This window comes from Dama dama, chromosome 7 (genome assembly GCF_033118175.1).
Source record: "Dama dama isolate Ldn47 chromosome 7, ASM3311817v1, whole genome shotgun sequence".
In the NCBI taxonomy this organism is placed as follows: Eukaryota; Metazoa; Chordata; class Mammalia; order Artiodactyla; family Cervidae; genus Dama; species Dama dama.
In genome coordinates, this window is record NC_083687.1 from 22,627,261 (window position 1) to 22,649,625 (window position 22,365).

At 41.1% G+C, this 22,365-nt stretch overlaps 1 protein-coding gene across 1 annotated transcript in view; it reads right to left on the minus strand.

Annotated features, from left to right (window-relative positions):
- Nucleotides 1–767: 767 nt before the first annotated feature.
- Nucleotides 768–22,365, minus strand: part of TNFRSF21 (TNF receptor superfamily member 21) — a 62,401-nt gene continuing 40,803 nt past the window's right edge. Inside the window, exons 5-6 of the mRNA XM_061146884.1 lie at nt 3,821–4,049; nt 768–2,177 (exon numbers count right to left, since the gene is read on the minus strand). Of these exons, the coding sequence (XP_061002867.1) occupies nt 1,948–2,177; nt 3,821–4,049 (459 nt within the window). The 3' untranslated portion in view covers nt 768–1,947. The remainder of the gene's footprint in view (nt 2,178–3,820; nt 4,050–22,365) is intronic.

Sequence of the window (22,365 nt, forward strand, 5' to 3'; positions counted from 1 at the left end):
ATAACATAATAGATAAAATGTAAAGTAATATGTACCCCCCCCCCCCCATATAAGATGTTACCCTGCCATACTTCCCAGAAAGTTGCCCATAGTTATTCAGGGGCAACGGGGCTTCATATAGAAGTTTATGAACTTATATAGACCCGCCAATCAGCGTTAGTTTCCTAGATGGAAATGAGTAAGAAGCATGTAGTCCAAGGCCTACTCAGCAGTTAAACCTCTCCACCTCCAAATCCTCACTTCTTAAAACAGAGACAATCTCAAAAGCAGAAGCCTCAGATTTACCCCTGCAAAATCAGGAAACGCTTGGTCACCTTCAATGCTTGGAAGTCTTTCTCTCTGAATTTCCGTGTACTTTTTCAAACACAAATCTTTGCTAATATACATGATTCACAAAATAGAAAGGCTAAAGTTTTAATTATTTTTGAAATGCTGCTTTCTTTGGTCGTGCTGGATCTTAGCTGCCTCCCATGGGATCTTTCGTCGAGGTACGAAGACTTCTCAGTTGTGGCGAGTGGGCTCTCTAGTTGTGGCTCACGGGCTCCAGGACATGTGGGCTCGGTAGTTGCAGCATGGGGGCTTAGTTCCCCAACCAGGGATCAAACCCAGGTCCCCTGCATTGCAAGGCAGATTTGTAACCACTGAACCACCAGAGAAGTCCCTAGAAAGGCTGAAGTTTTTAGAATATACTTTTCCAAGAGACTGATCAAAGAGTTCTGCCTTGAACACAGATAAGACAAGGATTAAATATACTCCAACTACTCAAGTAACAAACACCTAATATTTATTAATAAATTAGTACACTTGAAGGCATTTTTCTGATATCAGTCCCTCACCATCACACCCACAAACCCCACCCACACAAAGGGAGTCCACACCACCTTTGCATTAGAATCCATCAACTGAGCATCAGACAGCACGTCTATAAATGGGAGCAGAGTTGCAAATATATCAGGTAAGAGTTCTTACAGCGGCAGCCATTTTTAATTAAAGTGATTGAATGAAGGAGACCCACCAAGACCAAGGCCTTGAGGGCGGACCGGACCTATTGACTATGTGTGTATAAAAAACAAGACATCTTGTCAAGCAAAGCTGGGCAAATTCCCTTTGGAAAAGGTGCCAGTTGTCACCGGCACTTCAATTGTGACTTTCCAAAGTGCAGCAATAGGTTCCAGAACAGCTCAATCCTTAAAAGATGAAGTTCAAGTTCTTTGGTGGCCTGGTTATCAAGCCACTCGAATAGCAAAGTCGTGATGGCTTGTGAGGACTTCATGTCTCCAGCCCAGAGCAGATTAGCGTAAGGGGAGCACAAGTAATCAAGCGTTCAACACGGTGTCCAGGTGAAAACCATACAATCAGCAACAGTGTGGTCAAGTTTCAGCCATGAATATGAACTATCCAAAAAGGCATATTAGAAAGATAACTCAAAATCTAATTGCATTACAGTAACTCAATGGGGTCTTACATTTCTCGAACCCTTAAGAAAATCCATAAATGACGAATAATAAAATAGTAATAACAAAAGCAGAAGTGGATTTTGAGACACGAAGACAGCTTATAGCATTCATAAGATGCCATGACACTTTTAAGAAGAGCCTCACAATCCAGTGTGTGAGAAAAGCCACACTGCATTTGTGGTTCATTATGTGAATTTAAAGTGCACAGAACAATTTTGAGAATACATACAAAGGCAAAACAGAGAATATAGGGACCCTAAAAAAAAACTTCAGTGGTGGATATTCTGAAACAGTTGAAAAGGCTTATATGCTAATTTCCCAGATGGGTTTTTAAAAAGAAAGAACTCAAAGCACTGGCCATATACTCCGTTAAACACACACGCACGCACGCACACACACCAAAAAAATAAAAATTAAAAAAAAAAAAAACAAAAAAACCCCACCCTGCCACTAAATTGAGTAATTTCCAGAGTGCAGTATTCCTCGTGTTCTACAACAGGTCGGGAAGATGACTATAAACAGAGTCCAGGAGGGTCTGGCTGGCTTCCTGGCTCTTGACTCCAATGATCTCAAACAGCCGGTCCAGCTTGTCCTCGGCCTGAGGAATTTCTTCGATCACCCGCAGCTCCTCCGGGTTCAGGATGTGGAGCATGTCATCAAAAATAGGCTGCAGGTCGCAGGGGTCCAGGCGCACCTGTCTCAGCACTGTGTCCTTCTTTTCTGCAGGGGAGGGAGGGAAGGGGACAGCTGTCAAGGGACTGCGTTAGGCAACGGGAGAGTGAAGGTGACAGTGATCCTCGCCCCAGGCTGTCCCCACCCCCGACAAGGTGAGGGAGTGAAGCTCTGGCACATTTTAAACAACGCGGTGGGTTTTGCCAACATTGTGCATAAGATAACAGGCAAGACTGGCCTAATAGAGATCAGACAAGGATCTGCTTGTTTGGGTTGTTGATGGAACATGACATGTGCCTGGACTCAAGTGACTTCTAAGTTCTTCCAAAACTCAGGAGGATGCTGAAATACTTAAAGAAACTTAAAAGAAAGAAATGTCACCACTTTTCCCGTCTGTAGCATGTGTTAGTAAGAAAAGACCAGCCCAGTCTTTCCCCCACAAACATTCCAAGTTAATAATCGGCTTATCTGATTTTCTAATTATATTGTTATATTTTGGGCTTCCCTGATAGCTCAGTTGGGATAGCTGCAGAACCTGTCTGCAGGAGACCCCGGTTCAATTCCTGGGTCGGAAAAATCTGCTGGAGAAGGGATAGGCTACCCACTCCAGTATTCTTGGGCCTCCCTTGTGGCTCAGCTGGTAAAGAATCCACCTGCAATGTGGGAGACCTGGGCTCTGGGTTTGATCCCTGGGTTGGGAAGATCCCTTGGAAAAGGAAAAGGCTACCCACTCCAGCATTCTGGCCTGGAGAATTCTGGCCTAGAGAAGTACATGGGGTCGCACAGAGTTGGACACAACTGAGTGACTTTCACTTTCACTTTGTTACATTTCAAAAGTAAACTTCTAAGAGCCAAGGCACATAAATAAGAAAATAATGCGTGCTGGGTTATATCTTAAAATGGGGTAAGAAACTAAACTATTATTACCGTTATAAAATGTATTCTCTAAAAGATAATACGTACCTAATTACAAACTAAAATATAAATCTTTATAAGAATAGGTATATGACTATATAAAGTACAAAATATAAATATGTAAAATAGAATATATTTTATAAATATGTAAAATTTAACAACATAAAACATAGCCCTTTCAATAAAATATAACTGGTGTTACCCAACCTAGGAAATTTCTAACAAAAGTCAGTCATCAATATAGTATACCTGTTAATTCCCTACCCTGCTATTCAGAACTGCAAGTAGCAAATTATTTACCAAATGCGTCAGTCCAGAATCTTTAAAACATTATTTGCAACCAAGTTTAACAGAGCGAATTTTAATTTGAGTCAATAAAACCTATACTCCAGACTCTCAAGATAAGTTATACTTTAAATCCCTGTGTTCTACAAGCCTGGTAAATAATTTGCAAAAAGGAAAAAAAAAAAAAAAACCTGCCAGACTACATGTTATCGGACTTTCCCCGAAACACTTGATAGCATCATGAGGACTGAGGGTGACCGATACTCCTGGACATGGCCCCCGGCCAGACAGTTGGGGCTGTAAAGATTTTCCAGGCGGGTCCCAGATGGGTAATGACAGAGTTTCTCACAGGCTAGCCTCACCTCAGAGTCCAGGGCAGGTCATTCAGTTCATCCTGCTCCTACTGGAACGAGGAACTAATAGAGGGAGAGATCCCAGGGGCTGTTCTGAGGGAGGCTTAAGAACGAATGCGGGTCGCCAGCCATCTGTACCTTTGGTAATAAAGGAGCCGTTCCTGCTCAGCGCGGAGGAGCCGCTGGAAGTGGAGTCACAGCGAAGGAGGGGCTCAGACTCATCCACGAAGAAGCCCTTGTTCTTGTCCAGAGGGGACGGTTCCACCGTCAGGAGCGTGGAATTCTCAAGTTTCGTGTTGGGGCTGGGGATCGGGCTGGGGCTGAGCGGGCTGGGGTTCATGGGGAGAGCCAGCTTGTCAGTGTCCAGCTGCGGAAAGAAACAAGCCATTGTGAACTACAGAGTCCAAAATTACAGAAATTTTAATGGACCAGAATCTGAAAAGGAATATATATATGTGTGTGTGTATATAAATATATATATATTACTGAATCACTTTGCTGCACACACCAGAAACTAACAGAATATGGTCAATCAACTCTACTTCAAGTGAAAAAAATAAACATAAATTTTTTAATTAAACAATTATAGAGAAAAATGAAATTAAGAGCCCTTTCCAGACACTTTTTGTTCCAGTTAAGATTTTATAGAGAAATTCTCCCATTTTGACAGTCCATAACTTACAAATTATTGCTATGTAGCAATACATACACATACACACATACTCATAAACCCTTCAAAATACACCTGAGGGTTATGTTTGAAGAATAAAAATGAGGAATTATGTGTATATCAAGCTGTTACCTCACAGGAGTGTAACTAGACAAGAAAGTGAAAAGGAAAATCCCCAACCTAAAATATAATTTTGTACCACTGGAAATAGTTTAGATAACATACAGCATATTCTTGTCTGTTTCAAGATGAATTTGTGTGCCCTTAAAATTCAGAAGTTGAACTCTTAACTCCCAATACCTCAGAACATGACTGACTATTTTTGGAGACAGGACCTTAAAGAAGTAATGAAGGTACAACTGGGCCCTCATCCAATGTGACCAATGTCCTTATAAGAAGAGACGAGGACACAGATACTCAGACGGGAAGCCACATAAAGACACAGGGAGAAGACAGTCATCTTCTACACCAGGGAGAATCAACACTACCAACATTTCTATCTCAAACTTCTAGTCTTCAGAATTGTGAGAAAACATACTTCAGATGCTTAAGCTTCCCTGTCTGTGGCCCTTTACCATGGCAGCCCTTGCAAACGAATATACCCTTCTCTTTACAGGTAAGGAAAAAGGCCCAGAGAAGATAAGTGACTGTCTTTAGGGCACTCAGCCAGGAAGTGGCAGGACTCAGACGAGACCCTGCATCTCCTGATTCCCACTTCAAACTAGCTCTGGGACTCAATAAAACTGCTTCAAAGAATGAGAACAGGAGAACCCCAGAGGCAAAAGCAGCTAGAAAGAGAGAGGGAGGACCACCCCTCTGAAACCAGTGGATGGGCTCTTAAGGATGTAGTGGAGACCATGAAGCTCACATTCCAGGGTGGGGGTCAGAGAGACAATCACAAGAAAGCCACCAAACAAGATGATTTCCGATAGAGACAGTGAGCATCATCACCACTCTGGCTGGACATCGAGCCTGGATTTTAGGGAGGCAAGGATCAACGTGGGGAGACCAGGTAGGATGATGCCATGGTGGCCAGGTGAGGTATAAACATGGCTTGTACCAGGATGCACAGGGAAGATGGGCAGAAGTGACAAGCAGTATCACCCCATTTTGCAGGTGAAATGACTGACGCCCAAGAGGGCACACAGATCCTGGGAGAAAGCCAATGTTCAACTCAGCCCAGCTGGATATCTCTACTTGCCCTTGTCATTTGACACCATAGGTTAGAAATGTGGCAGGCACTGGTGGCATCTCCCAGTCGGCTGACTTATCTTTTTATTTGCTCTTCTGGCTGGGAGGGAAATCCGGGAGCCAGGTGGCCAGATGACACAGGGCAGGGTTCAAGGGATGATGTGTGCCCTTCCCGGAGCTGTTAATCACCGCTCATTAGAAACCTCATGACTCATCTCCCCGCATGTCAAGCGAGACATTTTCAAGTTCCTCAATCAGGAGGACACTGACCTTCATTTCAAAGCATAACGCTGACCAGTGGTAAAATGCACAAAGAAAAGCACAACTGCTTCTTTTACAACCTCTGAGGCATGATAAATTCTTGCAACTGAGTGCAGATTCTGAAGACCTCTGATGATGGCACGTCTAATGTCCCAACAGCATCTGTCCCCTGCACAAACCACCACCATCCTGCTTCTGCTTCCAGAGCAAGCTTAAGACTTGGGTAACATGTATTACCACCAATCCCCTTCTGATCCACAGACAAGCTTTACAGATAGCTTTTTTTTTTTTTAATGTGGATCATTTTTAATGCCTTTAGTGAATTTGTTACAATATTGCTTCTGTTTCATGTTTTGGTTTTTTGGCCCTGAGGCATGTGGGATCTTAGTTCCCTGACCAGGGATCTAACCTGTACTCCATACACTGGAAGGGCAAGTCTTAACCACTGGACCACCAGGGAAGCCCTTATAGATATGCTTTGAAGACCTGAATTCATTAGGCCTTGGCATGTGCCCCTCCTCCTTGAAAATGCACATGGCCATTCATGCCAGTACATGTTTTTTATTCACTCAGTTAGACAAAGAACACTTGTCTACACTCCAGTACATGGATAACCCAGTCAGCCAATATATAGAGCACTATTCTTGCTTTAAAAAGAAATTCCCACCCACAAATCACATGCCAACAGACTAAGAAGTCCACCCACCTATTTCCTGAACTCAGTTCATTATTTAATTTTCCCCCCATTTTTACCAAAGGATCTTATCAGTGGAAAGTAAGCACATGATTCCCAACACAATTTGGAAAGACAGAATGCTTTGAAGCGGTGCTGTCCAATCACTAGCGGTGAGTTGAGTGAATGGGGAAATGCCACTAGGAATGGTTTTAGCATCTCCACAATAGTGCCCACAATCACAGCTAAAGCCAGAGACCGTCTGACATACATCTTTCTAGAAAATCTGTTTTGCTACCAAGTAGAGATATCTGTTGGAGAAGGCAATGGCACCCCACTCCAGTACTCTTGCCTGGAGAATCCCAGGGACGGGGGAGCCTGGTGGGCTGCCATCTATGGGGTCGCACAGGGTCGGACACCACTGAAGTGACTTAGCAGCTTAGCAGAGATATCTGTTACTAGACACAAGATACATAGTAGCTGGTTGCATTCCAGATTTCTCTAGAGTTACCTGCATGTTTTTTCCTATCAGAAAAAAAAAACAAAGAAAAAACCTCCCCTAGAAACTTACTTCTTTCCTCCCTTTGCTTTCCTGTTGACTGTATCTATCAAAATTGGTTTGCAACACTGCAACTCAAACAGTGTCATCACCTGTGCTTTCTCTAACAAGAAATTGAGGCTTGGACTTCCCTGGTGGTACAGTGGATAGGAGTCCACTGCCAAAGCAGAGGACATGGGTTTGGTCTCTGATCCAGGAAGATGCCACATGCTGTGGAGCAACTAAAGCCTATGCTCGACAAATCCTGAGCCTGTGCTCCAGAGCCTGCGAGCCTCAAATACTGAAGACCATGTTCCTAGAGCTTGTGCAACAAGAGAAGCTACTACAATGAGAGGCCTGAGGACTGCAACAAAGAGTATCCCATGCTCACCGCAACTAGAAAGGCCCCATACAGCAAGGGAGACCCAGTGCAACCAAAAATGATAAATACTAATAAAAAAAAAATTGAGGTTTCAGGATGTATGTAATAGTTAATTCTTTATCAGTTCAGAAAGTTCACAGTTCAGTATTGAGTTTATAGCAAATAAAGAGCACTTATAAAAAGATTCAGGTACTAAAAAAGAAGACAAATGCTCTAAACAAGAAAGCCGGATGTCTAGAGAAACAGGCTATATCCTCCTGGAAAAGATCTGAACATAAACTTATCAAAATATTCACAAAAGAGATCCTGAGTAACTTAGTTTATTCCTTTTTCTTCTTTAAGCTTTCCAAATGCTCTACAGGGACATTAATTTTTTTAATTAATTATTTTATTGAAGGATAACTGCTCTACAGAATTTTGTTGGGTTCTGTCAAACCTCAACACGAATCAGCCATAAGTATACATATATTCCCTCCCTTTTTAAACCTACCTCCCATCTCCCACCCCATCCCATCCCTCTAGATTGATACAGAGCCCCTCTATAGGGACATTAATTTTTATAATTAGGAAAACAATGTTATTTTTTAAACATACTCACCACTGATAAGTGTGTTTTCCCTCTGTTAACTTGAAAGCATGGCTGTAAGAGTTCTTATTTTTATTGATAGCCAAGGAACAGGACAGCTGGTAAATCAATCATCTACTTGACTGAGCACCTCTCTCTACTTTTCTTAAGCGTTCATGGGTACAAAAGGACAACAGTCCTCCCAACTTATTGCAGTGAGGCAAATACTGACTTAATGGCCTCTGGGAAAACTCGGCCAGTAAAGGCAATGGATCCACCAGATAGACATTTGAAGTTCCTTTGGAGAAACTTGAAAAGTAGAGTTGTTTTTGCTCTATAGCCATGAGGTAATCATGCTAACTTAGAAGACTCAGTTGAGAATTAAGGGTTAGACAGTCAGACAGGCCAAGAAGGGGGAGGAAGCAGGGATTGTGAGAAAGAGCTTCCCAAGTAGCCCAAATCTATATGGGTCTATTGTGTGAACTTCAAGAGCACACGATGTATTTTGGCCAAATGAACCCCAAATGTTCTCCTGATTAGTTTCCATGCAAATGCACTTTGTTGTTCCAGATACTGTATTTGCTGGTCCAAACTGATAAGAAAAGAGAGATAAGTGGTTCACCGTACTTGACACCTGAGTCATACCTACAGCTTCACTGCTGACTACTTGCCTTTCTGATTTACCAGAACCACTAAGTACAAGGAACCAACCAAATAAGATTAGGTTAACAAGCTACTGACTCAGGTTTGTGGGCTTGAATGTCTCTGGGTTACAGAGGCTTGGGCAGCGTTGGTGAGAACAATGATGTAACTTGTCCCGGGTCGCACTGGAAACAGCAAATTCTAGTTTATCCTTGCAACCCTCTCCTCCCTCCCTCAACCAGCTCCCCAAAGCCACCTACCCATTTTGGGTATGCAGTCAAATCACAATCTGAAACTGAACCTCAAAACTCATTCCCCTCTTAGCATACATACACTATCATAGATAAAGCAGATGATCAACAAGGACTTGCCACGTAGCACAGGGAACTCAGTCTTCTGAAATAACATCTACAGGAAAAGAATCTAAAAAATGATATCACAATATATGTGTATATATAACTGAATCACTTCACTATACACCCAAAACTAACACCACATTGTAAATCAGCTACACCCCAATGAAAAATTAACTCTCCTCTTTTAATATCAAACCAAAACTCACTTTCCCTGTTGACTGGCCTTTCCTAGGAGGACACACTGTGGAAGCCTGAAGTGTTGCTCCAGCCCCCGGGGATGGTGGAGCCATGGATGCAGAAGGTGTAATTATGGTGAGGGTGGTAAATAAACAAAACGAGGGTTTAAGAAGACTTTTTTGCTTCTCTGCTATGATGGAACAGCATCCCTGAGGATACTCTGCAAACATGAAAGGGTGGAGGACTCCAGCCCCAGGAGCCTTCTTTTCCGCATGTTTCATGATCTTCATGGTCAACTCCTAAGAATCAAAGTCATACCAATCCTGGAACGTCATGGCAAGGGAAGAAAAGAAATCTATCAGTAACTAGCTGTGTGGTCTTGGAAAAACTTTGTCCCTTTTCAGATCTGTTTCCTCATTTCTAAAAGAATAAGGTTACTCTAGGTCATCTCTCTTCACACTGTCTTACTTATTGTTTGCCTCACTACGGGCTCTTTCGTCCTCTCCCCTCAGCACCTGCAGACCCCCCAACTCCCTTTGTCCTTCCAAGTTACTCCCACTGGTTCCTCAACTAAGGTTTGGCACTGAGTTATTTTCAATTACTACCCAATTACAATCTCCCCGTGGTTGTACAATCTGTTTTCATAAAACTAATTAACAACTTTGATGCATCAGTGATCTCCTGAAATGAAGCCTTAATTACCCAGCCTGAATGCCTCTTGCCAATCTGCCAAAATGGTTCAACTTAACCCCTTGGCTCCTGGCATCACCCAGTCAGATTCCATAAGAGCCTTCTCTCTCCCCTCTGTAGCCAAATATGCCTGATAGAGTTAAGGAGAAAGCTCCTTACACTCAAAAGTCTCCCTTCCAACTGAACTTTACCTCCAGATCTCACCCAACACTTAGAAAATAGGAAGAATTCTTATGCCACATTTGCGAAAATTTCTATCACTTAAAGATGATTTTCAAAAATACTTTTGCTAAATTCAATGGAAACTAATTGTTATTCCATCTGAGTTGACCAGCTTGTTACTCAGCTCCAGTAAACAAAAAGGGACTTAAAAAAAAAGTCATCATCAATGCTCAGCTAAATGATGCAACATGAATATACGGAATCTATTTGATGCTAAGGTAGCTCTTATTAGCTCCATTTTACAGATGAGCAAACTACGGCTCAAAGAGGTTTAAGTAAACTGCCCAAGATTACAGAAACCACTGTTCTTTTCTCCAAAGCTCCAGATGTGATTCTAATGAGCAGCCATGTTTAAAAACAACTAGACTATATGATGATCTTTTACTTTTATTGTTTGTTTCACTTTTTCTGCTTCATGTTTAGAGCTCTCATTTCATTTACGTTTTCCAGTTTCTGTCTCTCTTTCTTCTGTTGTTATTCTTTTTCAAGCTTTATCAAGTGTAATAGAAAAGCGTTTGTATATACAAATACATAAACAGTATTATAATATATATTTTAGAAAACTTCTCCATTTTTGCCTAGCTAAAAAATTTGACATTTGGATTCCACCTGTTTAACTAAGTATGAATAGAATGCTAAATTTCTAATTTACGTTCACTCAAAATTTTGACATAGTTCCACTTATTCAGGCATCTAGTGTTACTGTTAAAAGGCTAGAAAGCTTACTATTTAGTGATTTAAAAAAAAAAAAATTGAATGAGGTTTGAAACTTCTAATCCAATTCTGAGACTACACTGAAATACTATGTTGTAAAAAAACAACAACAAAAAAAACAGGAAATTAACATGTGATACAGTATTATTAACTAAAATACAGATTTTGATCAAATTTCACTCACACAAAAATATGATGCCACAATTACATTTAAAATATATTTTAAAACTGTGGGCTTCCTTGATATCGCAGTTGGTAAAGAACCCGCCTGCAATGCAGGAGACACCAGTCTGATTCCTGGGTTGGGAAAGTCCACTGGAGAAGGGATAGGCTACCCACTCCAGTATTCTTGGGCTTCCCTTGTGGCTCAGCTGGTAAAGAATCCACCTGCAATGCGGGAGACCTGGCTTTGATCCTTGGGTGGGGAAGATCCCATGGAAAAGGGAAAGGATACCCATTCCAGTATTCTGGCCTGGAGAATTCCATGGACTGTATAGTCAAAAGAGTCGGACACGACTAAGCGCCTTTCACTTAAAATCTGTAGTTGTTTCTTAGAAAGTTAAACGAAGAATTCTAAGTCAGCAATTCCACTTTTGCATATGTATCCAAAATAACTGAAATCTGGGAATAAAACAGATACTTGTACACCAATGTTTAGAGCAGCCAATGCCCAACAGTCAAAAGGTGCAAACAGCTTAAATGCCCATCAACAGGTTAATAGTTAAACAAAATGCTGTTTATACATATAGGGAATATTATTCCGATTTTAAAATGGAATGAAATTCTGATACATGCTACAACATGGATGACCCTTGAAACTGTTAAGTGCTGAATGAAACAGACCAGACAAAAAAGATTAAAAATTACATGATTCTGATAAGACACACATAGAATAGGCAAATTCACAGAGACAGAAAGTAGAACAGTAGTTACCGGAGACTAAGGAGCAGAGATCATGTGTCATTATCATTCAACGGGCAGAGAGTTTCAGTTTGGGATGATGAAAAAGTTCTGGAGATGGATGATGAAGGTTGCACAGTACTGGGAATGCACTTAATCCCTCTGAATTGTACACTTAAAAATGATTAAAATAGTAATTTCATGTTATGTGTATTTTACCACAATAAAAACTTCAAAAAAAAGAGATCAGGTTTGGTCTAGTTTCCATCCAAGTTAATCCTCTTTGCTGAGTCGTGTCATTGCCTGTCTAGACTCACTGTATTTACAGATACTGACAAACCCTGTAAACTCAATACAAAGACATCACATGATCACAAGGAGCTGCTCTGCCCTGACCATCAGACTGCAGGGGCCAGAGGACCTATAACTCAATGGCAGATCTTGCACCCCGGCTGAATGGCTGCCCGGAGATAAAGATGAGAGATTATGTAAATACCAGGTACTTCAACTGTGACCAATAACCTTGTTTTCTTTTAGAAAATATTTCAGATCCCAACAGACCAGTGACTATTTAAAAAAACACAAATTCAATTTCCACTAAAGGTCTATCTCAAGTGAATTACAGTCACAAATAAAGAGATAACTACAACTATTTAAGGATGATGATATTATCTCAAGCTTGATTCCCCCACTCTCCCAGCTGCCAAGATCAAATTACATTTCATGACCTTTTATAGGTCTATGTAGGTATGTAAGAATGGGTTCTGATAAAAATGAGCACTGTCCTCCTTACTGTACAAGTATCTCTTAATACTGCAATCTATTTGGTTCCTATTATCTGAAAGGAATTCAGATAATAAGAAAGGTTTTGTTATCCAAAGTTATGTGGTTCCTGGACTTCAGATCTAAATAAGGGTTCAGATAATGATGGTTACCAGCCCTACCTCCTCACAACATGTACCTGAATCTATTCAATTCGTAAGTTCAGATACTAAAGAATTCCTGTAAAAGATGATTTCTCCCTTAAAAAAAATCCCACCTCGAATAAAAGGGGAAGGTTTCATTAAAGTCCCTGCTGATAGGAAACAATGACTTTATTCTTCTGAGTGTGAATTCTTGTTTCAATACAATCCAGAGAAAGGGGTCATGAGAAGAAGCCAAATTTACTCAGTAGAAATTTTTGCAAACATAAATAAAAAACAGGAAATTGAGAAGATGATGATTCCTAAACATTTAAAAGAAAGGTTGGCAGTTCTAAGAAATTTGGAGGGAAGTCTTACAAAGAGAAATGTGGAGTGGAAATACACACACACACACACACATACATAGATAAAGCAAAGATGTCAAAACATAATTGTTGAATCTAGGTGGTACGTTATGCATGTGTGTTGTACTATGCTTTTATTTTTCTTTGTTTCCTGAGTCTTTTTTTTTTTAAAGTGAGGACAATAAATACATAAAGAAGGGCTATGAGCCAAATAACCTGAAGGCAAAAATTCCCCCAAATTTTCCTAAGCTTCTGATTGTTTTGTGCTGTGTTGATCTTCCTTCTTACTTCTCCCGCCCAGCCCAGATTATAGGAAAGGGAAGCAAAGAGGGGCTTCTACTGCATAACTAGGGGACAGAGCTAACATTTAAATCTAAATCATCGACTGGCAAGCGATGATTGCCACTAAGACACTGGCAATGATTGCAGCTAAGACACTGCAGCCTTAATGCTTTCTAGATCTCCTTTCTAGAGGTCACGAGATGGAAGCAGGAACAGAAGTACAATGTCAAGATGCCAAGACGTTCACGTTTCCTGGGAACCCCCATGCTAGACAAGAGAGGTGGCAGAGTTGAGTGAACACTAAACTATGCATTTCCCAGGTAAGCTGCAAGCCAATAGCAGAACCTGCAGAACAGACTCACCCACCCTCAGGAAGCTCTCAGGATTAACTTGACTCAAACATGACAAAACCACTGGAGTATTATTTTGAAAGACACCCTCAACCCACCCTAGATCTGTCCAAGCATAGAAATAATTCAAGAACTGTATTTCAACTGCAACCTTACTTAAGATTCTATATAAACATCAGCCCAGGTTATATAAGCATCACCAACTCAGTGGACATGAATCTCAGCAAACTTCCAGAGACAATGAAGGATAGAGGAGCCTGGCGGGCTACAGTTCATGGGGTTGCAAAGAGAAAGACACGGCTTACCCACTGAGCAACAACAGGTAAGCTGGTCATGGTGAGTTTCTCCTTTAAGCATCTCAAGCCCCAGTCAAGGCAGGTGCTACAGTCTTATATGTGGTGGTTTAATCGCTGAGTCTGACTCTTGCAACCCCATGGACTGAAGCCTGCCACGCTCCTCTATCCATAGGATTTTCCAGGCAAGAATACTGGAGTAGGTTGCCATTTCCTTCTCCAGGGGATCTTTCTGACCCAGGAATCGAACCCAGGTCTCCTGCACTGCAGGCAGATTCTTTACCAACTGAGCCACCGACCAGGGAAGCCATCTATATATATAGTCTTATATATACATGCCATTTGCTAATACTGATCTTAAGAGTTCATTTTAAAACTGAATGCCAAGGGCTAAAAAACCACCCACATTTAAGCCAAGGTGTGGTTGCTAGCTAATCCTTGCCTTAAGCAAGAGAACTTAAGAGAATTGGGTGCAGGGTAACAGCCACAGGAAGCCACGAGCAATGCGGTATAAAGCTGCCAGAGCCGGTAAGAACCAGCTGGCTCTGGAGCAGGAGAGGAGGGCGTGGCCGCCCAGCTGCGGAGCGCGTGTGTGTCTGCAAGCTGTCCAGCCTGCTGACATCAAGCCTGAGCTGACTCACCAACCGGCTTTCTCAAAAAAAAGGAAGTGAGGAGACTAAGTCAGGGGGCTCCCTGAGTTCAGAGCTGGAGTCAGCTCACAATCAAACACACCGCCCAGCCTTACAAGGGCTCAGCCCCATCATTACAGGAGGAGTTGGCCCTGTTGGAAATGACAGGTTTCCCTAAACCTCACTCAGTGAGACCTATTGCTCATTAGTAAGCCTTTCCCACAAAAAAAAAGCCTTTGGACAATTCTAATCACGAAAAAAAACGATTGCAAGAATCATAAGCTTGCCTTAAGACAAAATAGAAGTATCTAACTATATAAAAGGAGGTCCTGTGAATTTAAAGTTTGCCAGGTACCTGTGATTTAAGACCTGTATGGAGACTTATTGTGCAGTAGCTCTGACCCTTTAATTGGGGTGCATTAATCCCATGGTAGCCTTTCCAGGTGGCATGCTTAGTCATGCTCGACTCACTGTGCCCCCTTGGACTGTAGCCCACAGGCTCCTCTGTCCATGGGATGCTCCAAGCAAGAATACTGGAGTGGGTTGTCACACCCTCCTTCAGGGGATCTTCCCAACCCAGGAATTGAACCCTGGTCTCCCACATTGCAGGCAGTTCTCTGCCATTTGAGCCACCAGGGAAGGCCCCCCAGGTGGCGCTAGTGGTAAAGAACCCACTTGCCAATGCAGGAGAGATAAGAGACGCGGGTTTGATCCCTGGGTCAGGAAGATCCCCTGGAGGAGGGCAACAGCAACCCACTCCAGTATTCTTGCTTGGAGCATCCCAGGGACAGAGGAGCCTGGTGGGGGACGGACGACTGAAGCAATTTAGCAGGCATGCAGGCAGGCAATCTTATGGTATTGATCCACCCAACCAGAGACTGAGGTATTGTTCCAAAGGGCCTTTGGTAGCTGCCAGTGAGTTATTTTAACATTTGTCTTGAAGTTAATAAATGTTATAATGAAACAGTCTACATGATGCTAAATAAAGGCTTTAAAATGGTTTTTCTTTAGAAGTGTGGATTGAAAATAATTTCATAAAAACACATGACCTTGAAATAAGAAGGCTCAAGCTGATCTTTCTGACTCAAATTTTCTGAACTTCCCAAATCTGATTAGTGTCATTTAATAAAAATCTTAGTTGAATTTATGCCATTAGAATTAGACTATATGTGGTACACAATGCCACAGGTACAAAAGGGAACTCTGAAAATACTTTCCCCTCACTAATCAATAATGTCAGCTTCTCATTTTCCTTCCAGTGTTAACTGTTACCAACTCCCCATGTATTCTTCCAGAACAGTCTACACTTACACCAATTTAGTAGGTACATCTATTCTCCACCCTATTCCAGACCTTCTCTTTCATCCTTTACAAATTTTTTTACAATATGGTGGCAGAGTTTACGTCCATACTGTCCTGTACCTTGCACTTTTTTGTTTAAAAATGTTTCTTGAAGTTAGCACATAAAGAGCTGACTCACTGGTTTTGATAAATGCATACTGTTCCACTGTATGGATGTTCCATAGCTTACATAACCAGTTCTCTATTGAAGGGCATTTGTGTCGCTTCTACCTTTTTGTTCTTAGCAAGCAATGCTACAATGAATAATTTACCTGCACCATTCTGCACATATGTAGTATGTATGTAAGGATATACGTAGGATGAGGTGGAGGAGGGGTGGACTGGGGGGTTGGGATTAGTAGATGCAAGCTACCACATAGAAAATGGACAAACAACAAGGTCCTACTGTATAGCACAGGGAACTATACTCAATATCCTGTGATAAACCATAATGGGAAAGAATATGAAAAAGAATGTATATATATAACTGAAACACTTTGTTGTACAATACAAATTAATGGAACATTGATTTACAATATACCTCAATAAAGTACATATCTAAAAAGAATGTATGTCAGATGTATTCCTAGGAGTGGACTGTACATAGGTCAAAACACATGTACTTTGGTACATGCCAGATGGCCCTCCATTGGGGCGGGCTCATGTGCACACCCATTCGAAATGGATACTGTTCCACCTTCTCTATTCCCTTCACAACACAAGAATGGAGTTATACCTTTCCCTCTTTGCCAATCTAAGAGGTTACCATTACATCTCAGTGCAGGTTTCAATGTGAATTTTTCTATTTTGAGCAAGGTTAAAAAAAAAAATCACTATACCTTTAAGAGCCTTCAGGATTTCTTTCCTGTGCACGGTCTTGTTCACAAACCATCCATTTTTCTTTTGGATGGTTGGTTTCTTAATTAATTTGCAAAAATTCTTCATTATTAAAGGAAATTAACCCTATATTGCAGACAACTTTCCCAGTTATTATTTTGTCTTTGGTTTGTATATGGTGTTTTCTGGCTTATATACATATTAAGCAGTTGAACTTTTCTTGTATGGCTTCTGTGTTTTATATCATTCTCAAAAGACACTTACTTATTGTGTGAATAAGTGATTATAAAAACAAAACACTTCCTCCATCTCTTTCCTTAGTACTTTTTTCCCTAAGCCATTTTATTTTTTTTTTCCCCTAGGCCATTTTAATGGTTGGTCGTTTCAGCCTGCCCCTGACTCAGCCCAAACTGTAGATAAATCAAAGTTTCTTCTGTTAAAAAAAAAAAAAAAAAAAAATTAATGGGGAAATCAGAAATGACAGCTGTCTCTCCCCCAAGGAAATGGTGAGGTATAAGCAATTACCAGATGGTGCTAGTGGCAAAGCAAGAGACAAAAGAAACTCGGGTTCGATGCCTGCGTTGGGAAGATCCTCTGAAGAAAGGCGTGGCAGCCCACTCCAGTATTCTTGCCTGGAGAATCCCATATTCAGAGGAGACTGGCGAGCTACAGTCCATAGGGTCGCACAGAGTTGGATACAACTGAAGCGCCTGAGCACGCACGCACAAGTGATCAAAACGATGAAACTAACTAGTGTACAATAAAGCCTACTGCTGACTGAAATATAATTCCTTAACAGTAAGTGTATATGCTTTTGGCACTTGGGTTATAACAGATAAAGAGACAAGTCTCATGAACATAGGATGGAGAAGCCAGGCCAAAACTGAAAGATATTAAACTCTGTCTGAATATGAGTTTTGGCTTTAAAAAAACAAAATATGACATTTAGCACTGGTAATTCATGGAGAAAACAAGCTTCTTTTCACAATATTGATTCTGCTTCTCTCGAATGCACTTTTTGAGGAAGCCAGTAAGGATGTGGATTAAAGGGGCAGAAAATAGTTTTACCTCCCACTCCCCATCTCTATCATCCACTGATAGACTCAGCCTTTTCTGAATGTAGAGACACCGTCCCAAGAAAAAAAGAAAAGCCCATTTCAAGTCCTCTGTATGGCCATTTCACAGAGGATGTTCCAATATCTGGCTCACACATGCATCCCTCCTGTAAAATGCCAGCATCGTGAGCGATGATTCTGTTTCTGTGTGTTTTGGTGTGTGTTTTCTTTGTTTTTCTATATAATTTTGAAAGGTCACTTTTTCATTTACAGTTATTACAAAATATCGGCTATATTCCCCATGTTGTACAATATATCCTTTTAGCCTATCTTACACCCAATAGTTTTACCTCCCTCTCCCCATCTCTATTTTGCTCCTCCCTGCTTCCCTCCCAAACCGCTAGTTTGTTCTCTATTATCTGTGAGTTTGATTCCTTTTTGTTGTATTCACTTGTTTGGTATATTTTTTTAGATTCCACATATAGGTGATTTATATAGTGTTTGTCCTTCTCTGTCTGACTTATTTCACTAAGCGTAACACCCTCCAAGTCCATCCACATTGCTGCAAATGGCAAAATTTCATTCTTTTTTTTAATGGCTGAGTGGTATTCCATTGTATATAATGTGTGTTTTCATTTAGTATCTCCAGTGCCCAGTACAGACGTTGAAACAAAATGGGTGTTCCTTTAATGTTTGCTAAATAAATTGCTTGTGTCAAACCATCCCATCTTTAAAGGCTACTAAAGGGACTTCCCTGGCAGTCCAGTGGATAGGACTCTGCGCTTCTACTGCAGGGAGCACAGGTTCAATCCCTGGTTGGGGAACTAAGATCTTGCATGCCACGTAGCGCAACCAAACAAAAAAAGTCATTAATAAAAAGGTAAAGGCTACTAAAAAAAAAAATAAATAAACCATGTGTAAGTATGTGTGTGTTAGGGAGGGAGGGTATACCCAGTCCAAGATCCCAAGAATCTGTTTCCCAGACTTTTCTCTCTATCACCTGTACTCTTCAAACACTTTAACATGTCTGAAATTGGGCTGTATCTAACAGCTATAATTCACGATGTTTTCATTGCTTTCTTAATGGTAACTACAATAATGGTACATACACGGCTGACACAGTTTTCAACAAAACACAGAAATATATGTTAATTCTAATACCTGTTTCTCATAGGGCCATGAAGCTTGCTAGATAAAAGCAGATGCAAAGCACCTAGACAGTGTTTGGGACACAGCAGATATGTGGCAAACACTGGTTCTCTTTCTCCATAACATGCATTTACAGAAAGTAGAGTGCTATTGCTCGAGTCAAAAAAGGAGTGTATGGAATTCAAATTCCAACACATACAACAGTAGCTAAGACGTATTGAGCCTCACTTGTAGATGTCAAGTGCAGGACTGGGCATGTACAATCATCTCTACTATTTACATGCTATTTCACCAGATGTTTATAAGAAAAGCTCTAATTGTTGGTTATGTCAGCTCCTTTTACTAGTTCTTGGAGATTCAAAGTTCCAACTCCTGCACTTGATGTGAAGTGAGACATTGAAGCCTTATTCTCGTACCTTTCCTATAACAGAACAATGAATGTTCTGATAAGCTTGCTACTGAACCAAATGAAAAAAGATTCTAAGTAAAATACATGTTTTTCGTAGAGTCAAAAGTTTGAGAAGACCTTAGTGTAAAAAAACAGATGGGGCTCCCTGGGCAGAAACCTCATGAGAAAGTCTTGGACAAGAAGACCAAAATATAATCTTGAAAGAAATTAGAGTCTGTCTTAAAAAAAAAATAAAAAAAACCTTTCAAATAGAAATATATACATCTGTTCTTCTTTTCTAGGTATATTGTGGTGGATTGAGTACCTGTATCTTCTGATGCTATAATTCCTCATGCACACTTCTATTATAACATTTGCCTATCCCACTAAATTGTCATTATTTGCACACATGTCTCCATCTTGGCGAGTGAGCTGTTGAAAGGAACACCCCTTTCTTCTTCACATAGTACAAGGCACACAGCTGCTGCTCAATAAAAGATTGTTGACTGGCTGAATGAAACCATGGAGTATGACAATAAGTAGAATAGCCTGAAATGTCATCAAATGTCTAAAGGCTTCTTCATAGGCCTGGCTCCTTTGTACACAACCACCACCTTAAACACGACCATCGCTCAAAGCATCTGGCCTACTGTGTGTCAGCAATGCCTTTAGTGTCCCCTTCTCACCATGCTGCAAGTTTCCCAGAACCCACAGTCACGCTCTGCAAATTAAGTAACTTGACCTGAAATGACCCTCCACGCAGTGGCCACCTAGCAGAAGCCAAGGGCTCGATGCGCGCCAGTTTAGCTAACATCTCAAGGCCTTAGGACAGTAATCCCTGTACTCTAAGAGACTGGCATGTTAAGGACAAATCTGAAAAGACAAAAAGTCAACAGTTAAAGGTACAGCTGGTATTTGCCTCCATTCGCCCTCACTATATTAAATTTCTGAAAAGAGCTGCTCTCAGACAACGTAGATTAAGACAGCTGCATCCTGTAGCTGATAAAAAAAAAAATCAGTAACTACAGTTCCCTTTTCAGCAGAAGCAGTGGTACCATCCCCACAGACAGAATGCCAGTGCTCATCATCTCACGGTAAAGATTCTCCCAGTGGATTATACAGAGCAAAACCACTCAATCTCCAACACAGAGTCCACTATGGCTGAGAGAGAGAGAACTCTGTCCCTGGGACCGAGGTCACCAGTGTGGTTTCTGGAAAGAATTAACCCGAAAAGATTAAGAATTTCTAACAAAGAATCATTCTACTATGTAGACATTAACCACAACAATACTGGTTTCAGATTCACCAATTGGTACATTACAGTATGGTTTTAATCTAGCTAATCTCATGAAAGGAGGGAGAGAGGGCTGAGACACCCCAAACCCTCTGCCTGATCAACACCAACTCCTTATATTTGTGAATCTCTGGTCGAAGCAGGCAGCTAAAGTAATCCTTTATACTATTTTAAATGATTGTGGTTGTTTTTAATATGATCATCCCTTTTTATTGAAATGCAGCTGATTTACAATGTTGGTTTGGTTTCCGATGTACAGCAAAGTGATTCAGTTACACAGATACATCCTTTCTCATATTCTTTTCCATTATGGTTTATTACAAGATATTGAATATATTAATAGTTCCCTGTGCTACGTGATAGGACCTTGTTTACCAGTTTTAAATGTACATAAAATGCCTTTTTCCTCCCTTTCTCAAAATGAAACTCTAAAGGAAGACTGGCAAATTCAAATTACCACGACTTCTGAACCTAGCTGGTAAGCATCACTTTCACACCCTACTTTTTTACATCCCATAGTTTAACAAGCCATTATCTGATTTAATGCTATAAAAAAACAAAAAACACCATTTGAATTCCCATTTTAAATAGAAAAATAGGAGTCAGAGAAATCATTTGCCTAAGGTTTCCTACAGAGAAAGAAGCAAGTCCAAGATGAGAGGGGAAAGAAAGGAAAACAAGCACACTGGGTAAGCCTATTTGAATATAAAAAGACCCAGGCGGGGTGGCCGGGCGGTGAGGCCGGGTGGTGAGAAACACCAGCAACAACAAAAAAGGAAACCTAGAAATCCAGTTGCTCAATTTTGTATCCTTTTTCTGACAGCCCTTGAAAGAGCAGGCTTGTCTACATACACCATCCCCTTTGTTTCTTCACTAGAGAAAACATTCCTGCCAGCCTAGGAACACTCACTCAGGCAGTTAAAGAATAAATATTTACAACTAGCTGGAATTTCCAGTTCTTGGGTACTGAACGCAGATGGCAACCCTCATGCTCAACCGTCTACCCATCAAGCAGTCTTGAACTTGGCCGTCTCTCCCTATCCGACAGGGAGTAACCCTTGGTGTCCAGGATTTAAAGAATCTATTGATATGTAAGTTGGAGCTAGTCAAGAACATTCTTCCATCTCTCTTGCCTCCAGAGCCTGGGAATAATTGCAGTGATTCACGGTAACATTCACCAAGGGCTTTCTCTGGGTCACACTCACCTAATTTCACAACAGCTCAGAGGACAGGCATTAAGGGTTTCCCATTTTATCATGAAAAAACCAAGTCAGTGATGCCAAGTATTTGACCAGTGATACATTGCCGGGACAGGAATTTAACCCGGTACACTCTTCACACTGACATCCTGACTTGGCGTCTTTATGTTGATAAACTGCACACTCACAAATTCCCTCCTCCCTCCCTCCTGGGTTTACTCCCTTGGATAAAAGATGTTCACCTTTCTTCCCTTCAACAGTAGGTTTTTCTGACAGCAATGACTCTGTCTTCCCTGTCTTTGCATTGCCCAAAGTGCCTGGCATAACAGTGCCCATGCAATTTGTTATGTAATACAGATTTAAAAATAAAATTGCATCCTCTCCCTTGCTATTTAGCAGGGGAAACTTAAACTCAGGCTAGAAAGTACTGAAGGAAAAAGAACTGTCAAGCTTAAGTTCCATTTTCCAGCTCGCCTTCAAAAACAAAGCCCAAATAATGCAATTTATTTTCGTCAGTGGGCATTTTCCTGATGAAGACAGACAGAATTTATTGCTGGAAACCAACACTAAGTATTCTTTAGGCCAAAGAAAAAGGATCTCAGGCAGACATGGGGAATG